At 43.2% G+C, this 20,624-nt stretch overlaps 1 protein-coding gene across 3 annotated transcripts in view; it reads right to left on the bottom strand.

Moving 5' to 3' along the window:
- The window catches only part of EXT2 (exostosin glycosyltransferase 2), a 133,872-nt gene extending 113,248 nt beyond the window's left edge, over positions 1-20,624 (bottom strand). The window contains exons 1-5 of one of the 3 annotated variants that reach the window (XM_068555503.1): positions 20,432-20,551; positions 18,049-18,144; positions 10,443-11,008; positions 9,403-9,492; positions 4,502-4,618 (exon numbers count right to left, since the gene is read on the bottom strand). In XM_068555503.1, the coding sequence (XP_068411604.1) occupies positions 4,502-4,618; positions 9,403-9,492; positions 10,443-10,978 (743 nt within the window). In that variant the 5' untranslated portion in view covers positions 10,979-11,008; positions 18,049-18,144; positions 20,432-20,551. Of the gene's footprint in view, positions 1-4,501; positions 4,619-9,402; positions 9,493-10,442; positions 11,009-18,048; positions 18,145-20,431 lie in introns of all 3 variants that reach the window. The other 2 variants (XM_068555502.1, XM_068555501.1) reach the window with 2 other exon arrangements.

Genomic DNA, 20,624 nt, shown 5'->3' with positions numbered 1-20,624 from the left:
ACAGCATGTGCCATGCAGAGACTGCCCATGTGATTCGTTCCCAAAAAAACCCTGGGCACTGAATCTCTAACGAGCTTAGCTGGTGGGCAGCATTTCACATGGTTGTCACAACTTGGTGCTGGGGGAAGTAAGCCCCTCCTGTGTGATGCCGAGGGGAGAGCACCCTTGGAAGCTTGCCCCTGGTTTCCCTGGACTTCACCCCGTGTGCCTTTGCTCTCTGGGGACTGTGATTTACATCCCTTTGCTGTAATAAACCAGAGCCACGAGTATGACTACACACTGAGTCCTGTGGGTCCTCCTGCAAATCATCAAAATTGGAGGTGGTCTTGGGGACCACTGACACACCCCCTCAGTCACAACAGTCAAAAATGGCTCCACAGATTGCCAAATGTCCCCGTGGAGGGGCAAAATCAACCTCCCTCCCCTGCTGAGAACCACCAGCCTGGGCACACTTGGGCCAAATAGGCCTGCAATAAAAGTTTGATTTGAACTGAAGTGAACAGAACTAAATTGAATTAAATAATCTCCAGAACAACAAGAAAAGAAAAGGGAAAAGAAACAAGGTTTTAAAAAGAAAAAACGTTTAAAATCACACAATTGATTTCAAGTAAATGCTCACAGAAGCAGCAAGCAGAGGAGTAAACCTTTCTTCAATTTCAAGTGACTTTTCTCTATTCATTAGAGTTATTCAAAGCTAGTGCTACATAAATATGCCAAATTCAGATCCTAGGTACATGAGAGAAACCTGTACTGCCCCAAAGGGTACCAGCTGGGCTCACACGGATCACCCTTTCTCAACTTATGGAAATCCAGCCTCAAAACACGGCATTGAACTGTATCAGTTCCTCCAGTCTACAAATTCTCTATAGATTTATTTTTGTGCTTTCATCTTGATGATGATCAAAAAAATTAGTATAGGCAAATCTTTGCTCATATTTAATGATGTATACTACTAAAAAATTTTCAATGTCCAAGCTTGTATTTGATGGGCTAATGAGAGGAGAAGGAAGACTTAAAATGTAAATAATGCAAAGCAAGTACACAAGGGTAAAATCTAAGTGATGGGTATACAGGTGTTCACCATAAAATTCTTTTAACTTTGCTGTCTGCTTGAAGATTTTCATAAAAATGTTGGGGAAAAATACAAATCATGCATCTGTACCAGATGAAGATAATAATGTCAGTATATTATAACAATATACTACATAAAGGGAAGCTTCCTAGTGGTTCAAACAGAAAAAGTGGCAGGAAGAAGTACATCGTCACCCAGCATGCAAAGTACAGGCATGCTAAATGCAGAAGTCCCATAATTAACGCCATATTCACCTTGAGAGATGCAATTCAGTTTTAAAGAAAAAGCCTCAGCTGTGACATTATGTTAATCTGACTGTTATTAGTTTTGTAGATTTGTCTGTATTTAATTTGTAAATTTGTTTTAGTTTTGTAGTTGTCTAAGTACAAAGCAGCTTAGATTTTTTTTTTATTTGTACTTATTCAAGTTGCCCTACTTAAAAAAGCAATTAAAATGCAAGGGATCTTGAATAGCCAAAAACAAACAAAAATAAAACCCCTGAAAAAGAAGAACAAAGTTGGAGGACTTACATTTACCACTTACTACAAAACTGCAGCAGTCAAGACAGTGTGGTAGTGGCATTAGGACAGACATATAGACCAATGAAATACAATTGAGACTTCAGAAATAAACCCATATATCTACAGCCAACTGATTTTCAACAAGGGTGCCAAGATCATTCAATGGGAAAAGAACAGTCTTTTCAACAAGTATGGATAAGACAACTGGATATCCACAAGGAAAAGAATGAGGGTGGACCCCTACCTCATACCATATACAAAAATTAACTCAAAATAGATCAAAAACCAAAATGTAAGAGCTAAAACTATAAAATGCTTACTAGAAAACACAGGTGCAAATCTTTGTGGCCTTGATTAGACAACGGTTTCTCAAGTATGTCACCAAAAATGCAAGCAACCAAAGGAAAAATAGAAGCTTCATCCAAATTAGGAGCTTTTGTGTATCAAAGGACACTATCAAAAAAGTGAAAAGACAACCTACAGAATGGGAGAAAACATCTGCAAATCATATATCTAATAAGGATCTAGTATCCAAAATGTACAAGAATTCTTACAACTCAACAATAAAAACACAACCCAATTTGAAAATGGGCAAATGATTTGAATAGACATTTCTCCAAACACAGTATATAAATTTTCATAGCCAATAAGAACATGGAAAGGTACTCAGCCTTACTAATTAGAGAAATGCAAATCAAAACCACAATGATACCTCTTCACATCTGCTGGGATGGCTAGAAGAAAAGACAGGTAATAACAAGTCTTGGCAAGGTTGTGGAGATATTGGAACCCTCATACCTTGCTGGTGGGAATGTAAAATGGTACAGCTGCTTCAGAAAACATTCTGGCAGCTCCTCAAAAAGTTAAACATAGAGTGAACATACGACCCGGCAATTCCACTCCTCAGTATATACCCGAGAAGTGAAAACATATGTTTACATAAAAGCTTGTACATGAATGTTCATAGCAGTATTATTCACAATGGCTAAAAAAATGGAAACAACCCAAATGTCCCTCAACTGAAGAATGGATAAACAAATGTGGTATATCCATATGATGAAATATTGAGTCAAAAAAGGAATGAAGTATTGGTTCTATTCTACAAAATGGATAAACCTTGAAATCACTATGCTAAGTGAAAGGAGGCAGACACAAAAAGTCACATATTGTATGACTACATTTATATAAAATGTTCAGAATAGGCAAATCCATAGAGACAGAAGGCAAATTGGTGGTTGTTGCTAGGAACAGGGGGCGTGAAGTTTGGGGGCAGGGGTAGAGTGACTGCTGGAAGGCAGTGGGTTTATTTTGGGGATGCTGTGAACGTTCTGGAATTAGACAGCAGTGATTAGACGACAGTTGTACCAGTTTGTGAATATACCAGAAAACAACCAATTGTACACTTTGAGTGACTTTTATGGAATATGAATTATATCTCAATTGAAAAATAATAAAATAAATTAAGTCAACTCTGGGAGTCCACTAACAGAGGAAAATCCACAAAGATGATCTAAGCAGCAAGTTCATGAACCATTCAGTCTTTTTTTTTGCACTTGCCTAATGGTAGAAAAAAAAATATTTCAAGCTCTCCTGGGCTTTATACATTGTCTATAAAAAGGTGCTATGCCTAAAGGAAGTTCCAGAATTTGGTTCTGGGCCACACGGGAACACATATACAGGAGTGAAATGTCTTCTCTTTGGGAAAGTTCCCTTACTTCTCAAAGAACCCATAAAAGCTTCTAAGGGGAAGTTTGGGATGCTTCAATAATGGTTCTAATGCTCTGTGAGCAAACCATTTCCTTGAGACTCATTTCTGACACCAAATGCTATGTGTGAGTTTGTAGATCTCAACCAGCACGTATAACATTTCTGGTGTGGCAATGTACAAATCAGTCACCTTCATATTATACATGAGCACTTGTCACAAAAGCAAAGGATACTATTATCATCATGTTTGTTTAAAGCTCACTGATATGCTCATCATGAATTAGCACAATTTTTAAACAGGCTACAGGAAAAAAAAAAGAATTAGATAAAATACCCTGCACATCCATACCATCAGCCCTTCTCACTTCCTCCCTCACATATCAGAAATATGACCCAATTATGTGCCAGGCACGGGGGACATGGCAGTTCAAAACAAGACCTGGCTGAAGCTTACAAAACCAAAGATCCAAAACAGATAAGGTTTAAGCAAGTCGTTACAAGGGCATAATGAGGGTAACCAGGAGGAGTGCCATTCCAGGGGCCAGAAAGTGCCCCCTGACTAAGTGGTATTCAAGTTGAAACCTACAGGACAAGCAGGCCATTAGTCTGATGAAAATGAGGAAAAGGATTTCCAGACAACGGAGAGTGTTTACAGTCCAGAAAAACTGAGAGAGCAAAGCTTATTCTAAGAACTAAAAAAAAAAAAGCTAGAGATGGAGACAGTGGTCATGTAGTCGAGGGTCTTGAAAGACATTTTAAGGAGTCTGGGCTTCCCAAGAACAACGTGATGCCAACAATCAAACTGGAGAACAGCGAGACCAGAGGCAGAAGACCAAAGAGGAAGCCGTTTCAGCAATCCAAAGGAAGGACGACAGTCACCTGGTGTAGGGTGGGTGCAGAGAGACGGAGAGGTAGACAGATCCAGAGAATATTGAATACTTAGGATGTAGAATCAATAGGACTTCTTATTCTGATACAGGAAGTTAGGGAGAGGAAAGAATTGACGACACCACATAGATTTCTGATTTGGGAAGCCTGGTAGACAGCACTGAAAATTGACTGAGACAGAGAGAGAACTGAAGGATCAGTAAGGTTGGGGTGAGGCAGGGAAATGGTAGACTCAAAGACCCTGGCCTGTAATCGATGCTTTGGCTCTCGCCGGCATCTCCCAGTACACCGTGTTGTGCCGAATGCTCCTCACCCTGGTCCTTTCTCTGGAAGGTCCACCTCGGCTGACAGCGGACTATAGACAGGAATGCTGACATCGTAGCCTTGCCGGTAAGTCCATGTAGAAAAGCCACCACCAGCCAACAGAGCCCTGAAAGCAAAGGATTTTGTCAAATGATGAGAAAGAGAGAAGGTCTTCGTTCTGATAAGCTCTGTGGAAAGGGGTAATTGAATATTCATAACAATATCAACCACAGCTAATGTTTACCAAGTCCATTTACTATAAAGACACTGTGCTAAATGTTGTACAATCACACCTCCTGGACATTAGCTGCATCCTATTCCTGAGTCACCACCCTTCCTCTGGGGTCCTAAGTAGTCTTTCCCTACTTTCCATGTTTTAAAATACATCACAGCCAGGAGGACTCCCTTTGAACAGCCCCTCTGCCACCTCATTCAGATCCCATTCACCTCTCCCAAAAGTCATACCCAAGTCTTAAACACACTTACAATAACAGCAATAATAATAGGTCTGTACAGGACAACTGGCTGGGGAAGTCACTTACCAACCCCACTGACTGGAATCTCAGGGGACAATGGACAAAGAAAGCAGTGGTGACAGCAAAGTATCACATCTCGTGCTGCCTACACCCCAGCCTCTCTCCAATTCCCGCCCCGAGCAGTTCTTTCCACTGTCGTCCCAGAGCTACTTGTGCGTCATGTAACCTCTACCAGCTCTCACCATCCATTTCAGCTACTCAGTCTTATTAACCCAATTCCGTCTACAGGAAGCAGAATTCAGAACTGGACCTTTAGTGCTTCTCTTGCAGTCTGTATGCACGAGCTTTTATTCTCCTTAGTTAGAAAGCCAAGAAGACTCTGTTTTAATTGGATCCAGCAAGTCTTACAATGACACTTCATCAGAAAGGAAGCAGGTGTATATCACACCAACTTTCACGGTTATTCTGTCCCTGGGGCTGCAAACCCATCAAATCACTTACTGGGGCAGAGTGATGCCAGTTCCATGCACTGCACAGTCTGAGCCAAAGTGTATGAACTGAAAAGTCACATTTTGTGCCATCTTGATTGCTACCAATCCCCTCCCTGCCCTGATGACAGCCTACGTTCCCTTCTAACATGACCAGTTTAAGTTCAAAGATTTTCAAACCACCCCTGGAAATCCCAATCTGTTTGTTTAAGCTTTAGGAAACCAAGAATTGGTCAGGGAGGTAACGTGCAGGCTAAAAACCTCTCCAGCTGCCAATACACTATGTAAGACTCAATGACTAGCCTTCGTATCAACATACGGTCTTATTTTTCTTGACTGGCATTCAGCAATGAATCTGTCCAACGTGAATCTGGGTGGGTTCCAGGACCATGATGGCAAGCAGACTGCATGGGTCCCCACAACCTATGTGCAGAGAAGCAAACACTGATCCAACACACAGGCACCAAGCAGTCCAGGTAAGCCCAGGGTAGTGGGTGATGAGGTAATTACACCCACACCCCAGAGGACAGGCGCATGTGTATGCGGTGAGAAAGGAAGCAGGTGTACATGACGCCAACTTTTACTGTTATTCTGTCGCTGGAGCCCCAGGGGTAAGGGAGGGGGTTAAGCACTGGTAGGAGGAAAGCATGCAACCCGAAGCATGTCTCCTGCCACAGATCACACATGTGCAATCTGGCGTGTGATCTCAGGAAGAGTCGCCACTGCAATTAGTCAAACAAGCCTCACACCGGCCCTGCTGCTGACAAGACTTCAACTCGAAGTCACTGCGTCCTCTTCTGCCAAGCTTTCCCTAACATTATAATGGAGAAAAAATTGTAAGCCTCCCTTGTTTTACAGAACACGTGTTTTACATTGACTGAAAAGTAAATTTCTGAGAAGCACATTCTGTTTTCCCATTATGTATCCCCAAATCAGAGATCCGTTCCAAAGCTGCAAGAGACTGAATACAAACCGTGCAGCTAAGAAAGCATTACTATGACGACCACACTCACACCAGGCCAGGTGTTCTGTCACTGGAAGTGTCACCAGCATCTTCAGCACTTTCCGGGACTTCCTGACTCGGGGACATCACCGACCCTCCTCCTCTCAGCCTGGCCTCATGGACTCAGCATCCCTACCCTGGGTCTTTCCCAGACGCTCTCACAGCTCGCCTCCTCCCATGTGAGTATTCACAGAGCCTGAACACAGTTCGTCTGCAAGTGTATCTTTTGCTTCCTTTTAATCAGGCCTGCAAATTCCTCAAATATAAAGCTTCACGTTTTAGGTTTTGCAAAAAAAGAAACTGACCAATTCTATTGATTATCCTTATTTGTTTACTGACTCAAACTGTAAAAAAAAAATTACGAGACAAGTACATTTGAGCAATGGCTAGATATTTGGTGAATATCTGGTGATATTAAAGAACTACTGTTAATTTTTTTAGGTATGATAATAGTACTGTAGTTATATTTTTTAAAAAGCTCTTATGTAGAGCCTCAAATGAAATGTTTACAGATGTAATGATATAACATCTGGGATTTGCTTCTAGATAATCTAGTGGGGAGTAGGTAGGAATACAGATAAATCAAGTTGACAATATCAAAGCTGGACAGTGGGTATGTGGGGCTCACTGAACTAGTTTCTCTTCTTTTATATAAGTTTAAAAGTTTCCGTAAGAAGTTTAAATAAATATACACCCATACGAAAGCAGAAATTTGTGAGAGATACGTGCAAAGAAAGGATAACAAAAATCTAAGGTAGTAATAAAATTACAGAATGTGTCTGAGAAAACAAAGATCAGTAAAGTCAGACATTGAAGAGGTATAATATGCTGTCATTTGAGTTAAAATAAAATGGTATGTGAATATATATATGTGTGTTTGACTATAAATCCATTGAATAAAGACTCGAAAAACACACAGTGCTTGATAACAGTGATTACCTCTCAGTAAGACAGTAAAAAGAGAGGAGGATTTGAAAGCATACTTTTACATTTTACTCTTTGTACCCTTGCATATTGTTCCAATCTTGTACCAAGAAGGTATATGTGTGTCATGCACAGGATTTTTAAAATCTGAAAGAGAAAAACGGATCCAAACAGCATAAAAGATGTATTTTCTGAGCTGACATTTGCTTCAGTCCTGGTCCTGGCATTTCCCTGAGTCAAGTAATTCTTAAATAATCACACCTAGGACTTTAGATTTCAGGGGGATCTTAGAAACAGTCTAATCTAGCCTGTCTGTTTTCTAATTTCTGAATAATCAGATGTGCAGCTCCTGCTAAAACCATTCTTCACTCCTGGTTCTTGCCTCCTCTGAATCCAGAAGCAAGGACAAAGGATAAGAAAAATTAACAAACAAATCTACTATCCTTACCCCAACCAGAAGACCACCTAGGCTTCAAAATGATATTTCCCACATGGAAAGATAAAGGAGGACTATACGATGATTCGTTACTTGCTACAGGATTGCCTATAATCACTTACAAAAAATACATGCACAGGGAAAACGATTTAACCTTCCTGATCCTTAACACCTAAGTACCAGCAAGAACTTAAACTCTCTCCTGATTACTTGACACTTTGCTGCAGAGAAATGAAACCCCTTTTAACGTGTGCACTTGATAAAAATAAAATCCTTCTCCCATGCAGATACATATACCAAAATGTCAGCAAAAGTGAAATGTCCCAAACAGAAATAAGCCCTTCTCAAAACAAACCCAGAACAGCAGGTGAAGACATCGCACTCCTCACAGCTCTTTCCCTTCCCTTCGCTTTCCTCTAAAGTATTTCACTTACCCAGAACAACCAAATGCATAAAACAGTAGCCCACTCAGGAACACTGAGGCTGAGAGCCAAATCAGGGATCACCTTGTGTTTAGCTGGTTTCTACAGAATTTGTGTGGCCTGACTGCCCTCTGTCGTCCAAAATGGTTTCTACACCAAAGTTGAGGAATGGTCCTTGGGTGTGTCTTTTCTAGTGATAATGGTATTTCCAGATAGAAACTCAACACTGACTCTAGATAATCACTTAAAGCAAAGAGGGCTTAGATTTAATCTTCTGGGGAAAAGCAGTACTAAGTGTAGATTTTCGTAAGTGACAATGCTGGCCTCCCACAGCTGGCCTCACCTTTTTCAGTAACAATGATTTTTTAAGAGTTAAACATCAACTGTAATAAAGTTGGTTATAAATGAGTTCATATATGAACTTACAATAATCCTCTACCTTGAGTATTGCCCCAGACCCTCATGTTGGGCCCAAACTTTCTGCTCTCTTCAGAGCCTTGAACCCAGTGATAGGAGAGGAACCTTAAGCGGCACCTCCCTCCTGAGTTTTCCAGGAAGTGGTGCAGTCAATGCACAAAAGGGCCAATACACAGTAAGTGAGCTCCAACTGCAATCGTGCTGTCATGGCCGCCCCACACCGCATCTGCCTGTTTGGAAGTTTTATTAGGAAAGAAGGAAAGAAGCCCACTGATTGAAACAACAGAGAGTAAATGGTACTCAGAGTGCCCTCATTCCCCGACGTTACAGGCTCCAATTACACATCCACGCCCTCTCCCCTCAGTAGCTGCGACTCTACTTCTGGCAAATGCTCCCAAATGCGGAGAAAGCTGACACAAGCCAGTGATGAACCAGGCCCTGCGGGGGTTGGAGGAGAAGTTATGCTCAGGAGAGCACAACCCAGACTAAGAAGACAAGACAAACTTTTAAGATGCCCCGCTGGAACCTAAGCTCCAACTGGTTTCCCCCAACAGACTTAGGCAGGTCTGATGCTTCTAGGTCTTGAGGAGGAAAAGGCCTAGGACAATTCTCCACTTTAACAAACAATTCTGGTTACAAAGTATGTCCCAGTGGGCTTAGAAATATGATTTCACATGAACGAAAGGGTCTTGCATTTACTTAATCCTCAGAACCCTATCACGGGGACAGCCCCAAATATACCTACCTGTCTCTGGGGACATCCAGGGCCGTGTTATAATCTGGGGGACCTCCAGGCAACATGTTGAACAGGAGGTGATTGGTTCCTCGATCCCACCTATTAAGAAATTACACATGTAGGAGAATTCACACATCAACTATGAAGAAACAAAGACAAGTCAGTTTCTGGACGACAAGTAGTCTCCCCAGCCCATAACAGGGCCTCTTCTCAGGAGTGCCTGGAGATTCCAACAGTGCATCAGGCACTGGCCTGGCTCCTTCAAAGGAAAGCTGGGGGATGTGCACTCCAAGCTTGTCCACTACAGAACTGCTTATGCTAATGAAAACCTGAACGCTACCCGAGTGTTCACCATTGGGTTACAGAAACAAAAAATAAATAAAATACAGAAGGCCGGTTAAATACATTAGGGAACATGTGCAAAATGGAATACTATAGAGCCCTTAAAATCATGTAGAACCGACTGATGAAGATGAAATTATCTGGAAATACATTCATGATAAATGAAGGGAAAAAGGCAGCAAGAGAACGTGTTTTGCCGTGTGATCCCATTCTGGACAAAAAATGTTATGTACACATGCATATGTATATATACTTTATAAAAAAATGTATACATACATGCCTATGTATATGTTTTATACAAAAATGACTGAAAAGTAACAGCAAAATATTAATGATTATCTCTTAGAGGCAGGCTTATGGAATGAACCTTACTTTCTTCTTTTTGCTCACCTGTATTTTCAGACTTCTTATAGTGAATGTATATTATGTGAGTAATAAAGAAGGGAAAAAAGTGCTTAAATTTAAAAGGAAAAGCATGGGAAGCATCCTTAGCTTCTAAACGTTAAGAGGCTGGGAACCCACAGCAGTGGCACGGGAGGGTGGTACGGAGGCCAGGTGCCCAAAGCACCGGTCCTCCTACGGGTCAGTCGCTCATCCACTCACCCCCATATGAGATAAGAGACAAGCAGCCAGCCGGACACCAGCTCAAGAGAACCACTGGCTCTGCCCCTCCTTCCCTCTAGCTCCTGGAAGACCTGCTACGATACCTGGAGAGCTGGGCCAGCGCCTGCGCCGTCTCCTTCACGCGGAGCGCGTTCTGGTTGAGCAGGTCGATGGACGGGATGAACAGGCAGGCCCGGGTGATGTCCTCGGTGTAGTAGTCGCTGTCTGAGACGGCCGTGAGCAGCTCGTTGTACTCCTGGGAGATGGTGCTGCTCACTGGGACACCCGCATCATCCACATACTTTTTCAGAGAGTAAATGTACACCTTGATCTTGTTCTTGGGGTTGAAGCCACAGCGGTAGACGTCGAAACATGTGTGCATTCTGCAGCTGAGGTCGCCACGCTCGGGGACGGGGCTGTCGGCCGGCAGCCGGACCACCGGCACGTCGCGGATGCTGCGCTTCTGCACGCTCCAGTCGCTCGAGGACTCGATGGAGTGAGGCCAGAACTGAAACATGCCCGTGGCGATGAGGCCCAGCAGGACGATGGAGAAGAGGGTGATGTAGTAGATGCGGTGCTTGGTCTTCATTCTCGGGATGAGGGCAGGACCCCGGATGTTGTACTTGACCGAGGCACACATAATGACCCAGAGAGCCTCTTCCTCACACTCCTGGTTACCAGGGGAGAAGAGAGAAAAGTGAAGTTTTTAGGGTGGCAGATGACACTTGAAAGGACTGTTCAACTCTGAATCTACCTCTTTCCCTTAAGTGGTCTGATGAAATAATGAAAAGGGATTTTTGACTTGTCTTATAAATAAATAAATAAATAAATGTGTACATATGAGAATATGCTATATATTTAATATTTAATATTACATACTTAATATAAATACTGTTAACATAATGTAAAAATATTACTATATTCTATAAATATATATTCTCTGAAAGCATAAGCTGGTAAATGCGTGGGACCTAGGAAGAGGGGTACTGACCAAGCAAGAAAAATCAAAAGTGGAACAGCTGAGGACAGTTGTTTTATTTTGCTTCAAATACCTGCCTAACATAAACTGATGCTTCATCTGGACAAACTGATGTTTCGTTCATTATACTAAAGCCTGTTTTCATTCATTCAACCCTCAAAGAGGACCTAAACAAAGAAGAAAGTGAAAACCTACCTTAGAGGAATTTATATGCTAATGAGACACAAAACTGTAACAAAATGTGGAATGTAAAAACACCACTAAGAAAATATCAAGAAAAGGCCAAGGGGTATTAGAGAAGATTAATCTTTAAATAAAATATATATTGATGTTTTATAATAAAGGATAGTTGACACATTTAGATGGAAGGGAGAAATGAAGAAACAGGGAAGGAGGAAAGGAGAGGTGGAGGGAGGAAAAGAAAGGCCAATGAGGTAGATCCATTTCTAAAGATTGATGCCAACAATTCTTCCCACTGGTGAAGGTGCACGCCACTTGTCCAATCAAAAGGTGGAATCTCTTTCCCTTCCCCCTGAATTCGGGCTAGCCTTGTGACTTGTCTGACCAAAAGAACGTGGCAGAAGTGAGATTCTGGGGCTTCTGAGTCCAAGACTTAAGAGACCCTGTAGCCAATGGAAGCCAGCTGCCACGTTATAAGGAAGCTGAGCTCCCAGCTTAGGGCAACCTCAGGAAGACCCCAGGGGAAACTATGTGGAGCAAACATGAACCAGCCCCACCAAGCTCTGTAGAGATGGCAGAATCCTGAGCAAATACATGATTGCTGTTGCTGTGGTTGTTTGTAAGTTGTGAGGTGGTTTGTTATGTAGCAATAGATAAATGAAAGAGCCAATAAGCATCATTGACAGATATACAGAAAATCCTTAGTCCTCAGCTGAAAATGCAGAGTTCCCCTGCAGACCACAAATTAAGATCCTTACCGAACAAGCCCCCGACACCTGATGCCTAGCTACCATGTGGGGAGGGTAAAGCCTTGAGTGTGACTGCATCATCTGGCACAGACATGTTACGGCAACAAGAGACTTTAGGACTTCAGCATTCCACATGTCAAAATCCCAATCTTCAAAATGGCCTCATTCAGAAAAGCTATTAATATAAAGGGAAATAACGGAAAAGCTCATAGACCATCTTAAGGTTTATCAACCATTTCCACTATGGCTAAACGGAGTTCTCCCCAGTCATGCCCACACTGTAAGACTGCTTCCTTCCTAGCCAGCAGGGTCTCGTCAAGCCTTGAATGTTGCAATCATTATCAGCTTTTTGGGTAAAATGTGCTGAATGGTCATGAACGATTTCAACTTGTATCTCTCTGAGACCATGATCTGGAACATATCAAGAAATGTGCTTGTCATGGACTAATGTATGAAAGTTCATACATTTTAAGCTTAAAGATGATCATCTTTGGGGTATATACATTAGCCATTCAATATATACTAATGGATTCCATGACAGAAATGCAGGCACAAGAGCTATTTCACTTTTTCTGTCATTCTAACGATGAACAGGATGTTCCTAGCCTGCCCCCAACCCCTACTTACCACCAAGTCCACCCTATCCTTTTCCTTCCCTCCATGCATCCCTCCTGGAGCTAGAAAAGAGGAGGTCTTGGGACAAATGCACGCAAGGAGCTGCACTCTTCATATACCCCATGTCAGAACTGCCCAACAGGCTCTCAAGGTGTACCTATATCCTGAATCAGTGGTTCTCAAACACCCAAATGCTAAGAATCACACAGGGAGAGCTTGTTAAAACACAGAGTTTTTGGCCCCAGCACTGGAGGGTTGTATTAGTAGGTCTAAAATAAGGTCACAGAATCTGTCGATTTAGCAAGCCCCTTGCATGTTTATTTTATGCAGCTAGGTTTGAAATTTTCACTAATGTTAGACAAACTACCTTTTAACACAGTAGCTTTTTTCTTTTTTAATTTATTTTATTTATTTATTTTTGGCTGTGTTGGGTCTTTGTTGCTGCACGTGGACTTTCTCTAGTTGCGGCAAGCAGGGGCTACTCTTCATTGCAGTGCGGTGGCTTCTCTTGTTGCAGAGCACGGGCTCTAGGCGTGTGGGCTTCAGTAGTTGTGGCACGCAGGCTCAGTAGTTGTGGCACACGGGATTAGTTGCTCCACAGCATGTGCCATCTTCCCAGACCAGGGCTCGAACCCGTGTCCCTGCATTGGCAGGCGGATTCTTAACCACTGTGCCACCAGGGCGCAGTAGCTTTTAAACCTTTTTTTTTTTTTTTTTTTAAACTAAAACCTATAAGACAACATTTTATATTATGACCCAATATAGACATAGATGTGTATGTATAATATCTGAAATAAAACAAATATTTCACAAAACACCGTTTTCACAAAACAATGTTTAACCTTAGTACATAGTATTAGCCACAGAACATGTGACGAACACTGTGTTCTACTACCCTATTGCTTTTTTAAAATACTGGCCATAACCTACTAGAGCAATAATCCACAAAGGTAGTATCCACATATGAGCTTTACAATTTTCATGAGCTCCAGATTATAAAAAAAGACATTACCACAACAAAATAAATCGAAAGATAATAGAAGGAATTAAGTAATAAATAAAAGCACAGAAATTAATTAATTAAAAACCAAATAGGATCAACAAAACTAAACTTTTTTTAAAAAAGACTAAAGAGATTGACATTTGACATAATTCTGGTAAGATTAATCAAGATAAAGAGAAAATAAAGAATAAATACCTAGAATGAAAAGGGGCCCATAACTCTAAATACTACATGTATTTAAAAGATGAGATGGTATCAATGAACTTATGCCAAAATATTTGAAAATTAAATGAAATGGAGAAATTCTTTAAAAATATACCTTATTAAAACAGTCTCAATGAGAAATAGCAAACCTGGAAAGCTCTATAACATTAAAGAAACTGAATCAAAAGTTTAAAAAATCTTCCTATAAAGAAAATTCCAGATCCAAAAGATTTTCCAAGTTCTACCAAACAGTCAAGACACAATAATTCCAATTTTACACAAATTATCCCAAAGTTTGGAAAAAAGAAGAAACATTTCCTGACCTACTTTAGGAGGCTAGTATAACACTAATACCAAAAATCTTAGACCAGTGATTCTCAAAATACAGTCTGGGGGCTCCAGGGGGTCCCCAAGACCCTTTCAAAGGATCTGAACTATTTTTTATAATAATGCTGACATTATTTTTTCACCTTCATTTGCCAGAGGCTACAAGATGTGTGATAATGCAAAGACCGAAGGCAGAAGTAGACACAAAAATCCAGCTGTCTGTTAAGTTTTTCCAAACATAATGAAATATATCAACTCACAGATTCAAGATGCTCAACTCCAAGTACAATATATACAAAAAAAACCAAAAACAAGACAAAAACCAACTAGATATGTCAAAGTAAAACCACTAAAAAGAAAGCCAAAGAAAAATATTAAAAGCAGCCAGAGGGGAGGAAATCTATTCAAGGCAGATTAAAGAGCTATATGTAACAGGCAACACTGTAAGATATTTAGAACACAAAAGAGAATATCTGTGAATTCCAGGCAGAGAATGATTTCCAAAATAAAATGCAAAAAATGCAAATCACAAAAAGATAAAATAATAAATTCAGTGTTACAATTAAGAATTTTTATTCATCAAAAGACATCATAAGGAAGTAAAAAGACAAGCTATAAACTAGAAGATATTCGCAATACATGTAACCAATAAGGACTAACTAGCAACCAGAATAAAGAGCTCCTACAAAGTAATAAGAAACAAACAAAAAAGCCAAAACAGACCAAAAAACAGAAAACTAAAGACTTAAACAAGAATGTCACAGAAGTGGCAACAAAATGGCACATAAACATCTGACAAGATGTTTAGTCTAATTAATGGACAGGAAAAATATGGCAGTAAAACAACAAGACATCTTCTACCCACCAGCATGGCAGAATGTCGGCATCAAACACCACCAAGTGCTGGTGGTGACCTGGAGCCACAGGAACTCCAAGAGCAGGAGCATGACCTGGCTCCACAGTCCCAAGGGGGCATCAGGAGGGCTGGAAAGAAGAGAGGCTGACACCCACTATGTTAGACTCCTAGGCATCACATTTTGCTTCCTACCTGTCACAGTTTGAGTCCCCCCATAATTAACCCCCAAAAAAGAACCAGAGACGAGGATGGGGGTGCAGGTAGTTGTACTTGGGAGCTAGAGAACAGAGCAAGAAGACAGACAGGGAACCGGGGAAAGCCAGTAGGAGTGTGTTATTAAGCTGGGTAACAGGGGCTCTTTAGGAACCCTCCGAAGAACCATGCAGACTACACCATGTCCCTCAGAAGGAGGACAGGCCAGGTCATTTATCTGCAAACTCCTATCCACCATTGCTTGCAGGTTGCCTGGTATTATTATCAGCTCTGACCCTGTACTTAACAGCCCTCAGAAGGTCTGGATATTCTCCTTTCCTCGATGTACCACAAGTCTGATAAAGACCTACAGTTCCCTGGAGGAAGGACTCAGGAAACATCTGTCTATACTTTCAGGGATGTTGCAAAGTTCTTCTTCAAAGAGATCCAGCCTCCCCCTCAATCCATAGGATACAGGTCTGAGAGCTGGCACACATCTGAAAACTAGGTGATAGTGATTCTTCCACTACAGCAGCTGACATCAGCCTTCTACTTGCCATCTGTTGGTTTTTTTTTTTTCTGGTTATACAGTGAAACAATACCCTACTTGGCTGCCCATCTATACTGTCTATAGGAATGCCAGGCTCTATTAGCATCACAGTGGGTCCAGACACACTGGTTTTGAGTCAAGCCTCACTGCTTATTATGGATATTGTGTCTACCTTGCCTCTGATGGTTAGTGCCACCACCTGGCTTCTGCCATTTCAGAATCCTATCATCCTCATTGATACTTGGGAACCCAGTTCCATGGTCAAATCTCATAAAGTCAATCCTGGCCTATGGAGGAGAATCAACATTGAGCTTCTCAAACGTGCTGGTCCCCTCCCTGCGGTTCCATATTACCAGAGGGAAGGGAGAACGCCCTCCTGGGAACATGGGCAGGAGATGCACCTCTGGCCTCAAGTAATAAATCTATTTCAAATCTCCACCTCCCTGAACCTTCTGACCCCTACCTTAATATTCTGCCAACACAGCTCTGGCAACTTTACCTCATTTACTCCAGATTAGGGTTTCTCAAGCTCAGAACTACTGACATTTTGGGCCAAATGATTCTTTTCTGTGGGGAGCTGCTCTGTACAATGCAGAACGTTTAGTAGCATCCCTGGTCTCTAATCCAGAGAAGCCAGAAGCAACCCCTAGTTGTGACAACTAAAAATACACCCAGACATTGCCAAATATCCCCTGGGGAGGCAAACTGGCCCCCAGTTGAGAACCAGCAGTATCACGGTCATATCCAAGGTTCCAGGCAGCTGCCCAGCAGCACATCAGGACCAGCTTGCCCCTGCAAGGCCACGAAGTCCTGAATCAGGAGAGAACCCTCCCAAGAGTCACTCCCACCTGGCTTCACGTCCACCACTACCCCACTTCTGGTCTGACACCCTCAAGATTCACTCCCGTGTGTTCCTCCGGTTCCTGCTGGTCCGCACGAGCCGGGTCCTGCAGCTCTTCCAGTACAACAGCTATCACCCCAGCAGCAGGGGCTGTACGTCCCCACGTAGGCAATGCTGAGATCTGAGGGCAGGAGATGGGCAGTGTTGAGGAGGAGAAGCACTACCGTGCAAGGTATCCACCTGCAGGGAGGGCTTTGCATAGCGTCAGGGAAGGAGCGCTTCTTCTCAGCAATGGAGAGAGATGCTTCTGCTGGCCCAGAGGATCTAGGAAATCTGAGAGTTCAGTCCTCAGCGCCTCCACCCAAAATCTCCATCCTAAGACTCAGGGTCCCACTTCTTCCCTGTCATGGCCCTGACTTCAGCAGAAGCAGCCTGTCAAGGCTGTGCACTCAGCTTCCTTTGCAGTTCAGCCATAATTACAATTAAATTCTGGGCCTGATTTTCAACACAGTCTGCCCTCCAGCTGCAGGAAACGCTGCCATGGAGTTCTATCTTTCACAATGTGTCCCGAGTTGATATCTGGCTGATCTGAGCCTGATCGCACCTAAGGCCTCTAAGGAGATAACAAGAGCCAACCAACTCCACCAGCGCCATCATGACCATGGTCCACACGCTGCTCGAGCGCTAGAGTTCCTGTGCCAGCCAATGCTTTCCTTTCTGCCTGAACCTCATCCCAACCCTCCACTGGTCAGTCTGACTACTCAGGGACGCTAGAGGGCACCAGGGGTTATCAACGCCTCACCTACCCCCAGCAAAGGGATCCTGGTTGCCACCTGAGGGTGAGCGATTCCCGTCTCACAATGCTATTCTCAGGACCTGCTTTCTAGAGCCACTTCCAGTACCAACCGCCTTAGTTTATGCTCTGCCAGACTAAAAATGGCTTAGGTGCAAGCAGCTTGCAGAAGACGAATCCAGAAAGCCAGAGGGAGGGAGTAAGGAGAGGAGTTGGAGAAGAACGGAAAGCCATGAGGGTGCATTACTGAGCTGGCTGCCATACTGAGCTGGGCAGATGGGGCTCAATCCTTCTAGGGTCCCTCTGAAAAATGCACCTGAGAACTGTCCCTTTCAAGGACATTCATCCACCGAAGCCTATCCATCCCGCACCCCCTCACCCCCCACCCACCTGAGGGCTGTTCCCAGGGATATAAACTCACGTTTCTGAGGTTTGCCTACACTGGATAAGCGAGCGTCCACAAGTCTGTGCTGAACAGCTGAGAGAGATGGCGAGCACTTGAGGTGGCATAAAAACTCTTAATAGAAAAAGAAATGAGGGGAAAAGCCTTAAGTGAAAAAGAAACCAGCCCCTAACTAAGTCGAGCTTTAGAGACCAAGAACTCTCGGTGAACGTCCTTGTACCTTTTACAGGCTTCATTACAGCACTTGCCAGATTGTAGTAATTGGTTATGTAATTGCAAGTCTCTCTTCTACTGGTTGTCATTTTCTTGTAATCAGAGTTTTTCATCTCTGCTCAGTATTCCCAGCATCTAATATCATGTCTAGAACACATTCCATGTAAACATTAATGTTTGTTGAATGAAGGAGTGTCTCTGTACTTCCCAGTTCCGTCAGCACACACACTGTTCAAGGTCCAAGTTTTGAGTAATTATATGGTGATGAACTCTGATCATTTTCTTTCTTAAATTAGAGTTTCCAAAGGGGGGGAAAATGGCCAGGTAATTTCACAGATGGAATTTTCTGTACCTACCCTTGACCACCCTCCTCTCCCCTAACACTGAGCTTCCCCAAGAGGACAAACCAAAAGGAATCTTCTAATTAATGAATGTTTTTCCATATAATACCACAACCTGTGTCAAAATAAGAATTTCACAACAAGCCCTACAAACTTTAGCCTCCTCAAAGGACATCAAATCTGTCCCTGCAAAACACTGGAATCATCCGGCTAGATGTCAGGCACTGAATCACTGGAAAAATCTTTCAACCTCACTCTACTGTCAAGATGAGATGCATTTTCTGTTCCTGGAATTACTTATTCCTAAATCTTGCCTGAATAGCCTCTCCTTAGTGCTTCAGGCTATGTTCAATCCACTTAGTCCGAAGTTTTCAGTCACAATCTCTCATCTTCTTAACCTTTTTACAGAAGCCCTCACAGCTGAACTCTTGGGGCCGCTGCTACCCTGTAACTTAACTCACCTGTTCCTGAAAACAAAGGAACCAAATATTGGCCGAAGCAGGAAAATCTGCAATTCACTGCCTTACCTGATAGGATCCTCTACAATTAAAGTTATGTTATAGCTAACCACCCCTAAAAACGATTGCAAATTTAAAAAATAAAAACCTGTGCCCCTTTGTGGGAATTATACTATAATTAACACAGTACATATAACTAAGGAACTATTGACAATAACTAAACTTTACTGCAGACCTACTACATGCCAGGATCTGTTTTAAGTATTCTGCATTAACTTAGTCTTCCTAACAGTGCCATATGACAATCTATGATTATCCTCATTTTACAGACAGGGAAAGTGTAACAAGGAAGGCTAAGCAACTTGCCCAATGTCACACAACTAGAAAATGCCAATGCTAGGATTCGGAGAATGGCAATCTGGCTCTGGAGCCTGCGCTCTTTAATTAACCCCCATGTGAAGCTGCCTCCCCTAATTACCCTTAAAAGCCTGAATTAGATACACCTTTTTCATTCCTCAATTAACCAGCATACTTTGACAGACGCAAATCTATCCATTTACACCAGCATTTGCAACCAGATGGCTTAAGTCACCGGCAGTGAGGAGTGATAGAAATTGAGCCATGTACTTTATTACTGTAAATAGCCTTTGAGCTCTGAAATTTACAAACTAAGTCCAGCTTAAGTCCTCAGGGCACTCAATTGACTTAGAACAAGAATTTAAATGGATGTATTTCTATTTCAAGACATCTTCAGACAGATAAATCAAGGACCCTTCTAGATTAGCACTTCCCAATAAGTTACACCAAGTAATTTTAACCTCAAAACTGTATACACATATCTGGTTCCCGCCGCCAGTAAGTAAAACTCCAAGTGCCTCTGAGCTTCACGTAGATGCCTATAGCCCGGACACCGCTGGCCACCCTCCTCACCAGAGCACCCAGTCCTGCCCAGGGCATCTGGTACCGCACGGGACGCCACTGGCCAAGGCAGAGCCCAGAGCTGAAAAATCCCAGTGGGAGAAAGCAGATCCCTGTGGCTCGCGGGAAGGAGCTGGCAGCGGAGAGAGGTCACGGCAGAGGGTGGGGCCTTCGGAAAAGGAAGCCACAGGATCCCGGGAAAAAGGAAAGGTGCGGACGGGGAATAGAAGTGGGCAAGGAAACAGGTGGGAAACCAACATGCGGGGCGGGTCGGGTGACGAAGGAGAAGGCGGGGCAGAAATCAAAGGGCACCCAAAGCGGGAAATCACCGGGAGTGGCGCCGGCCTCTTGCAGCCCTCGGACCTCCGCGCGGCCCGCGCTTCCCGGGCGATTCGGCCCCGACTCCGCCGCGGCCCGGGGAGGCCCGAGCCCTCACCGGGGTCCCGCCCGGCCCTTCCGCGCCGCGCTTACCTCGGCCACGGCTGCCTCCCGCTCGGCCCCGTGTTCGGTCACCGGCTCATGCCGCGGGGCACTGGCCACAGCCGCCCGGGTGGGATTGCGCGAAGCTGCCGATCGCCGACGCCTGCGCCGGGTCTGCGGGAGCGAGCTGGGAGCACTGGGGCCGGCTGGGCTCGGCGGCCTGACACCCAGCGCACTGCGCATG

Source organism: Eschrichtius robustus, chromosome 11, assembly GCF_028021215.1.
Source record: "Eschrichtius robustus isolate mEscRob2 chromosome 11, mEscRob2.pri, whole genome shotgun sequence".
NCBI lineage: Eukaryota > Metazoa > Chordata > Mammalia > Artiodactyla > Eschrichtiidae > Eschrichtius > Eschrichtius robustus.
Note: the sequence above shows the minus strand (reverse complement) of the source record. Positions and strands in the feature narration are given on the sequence as shown.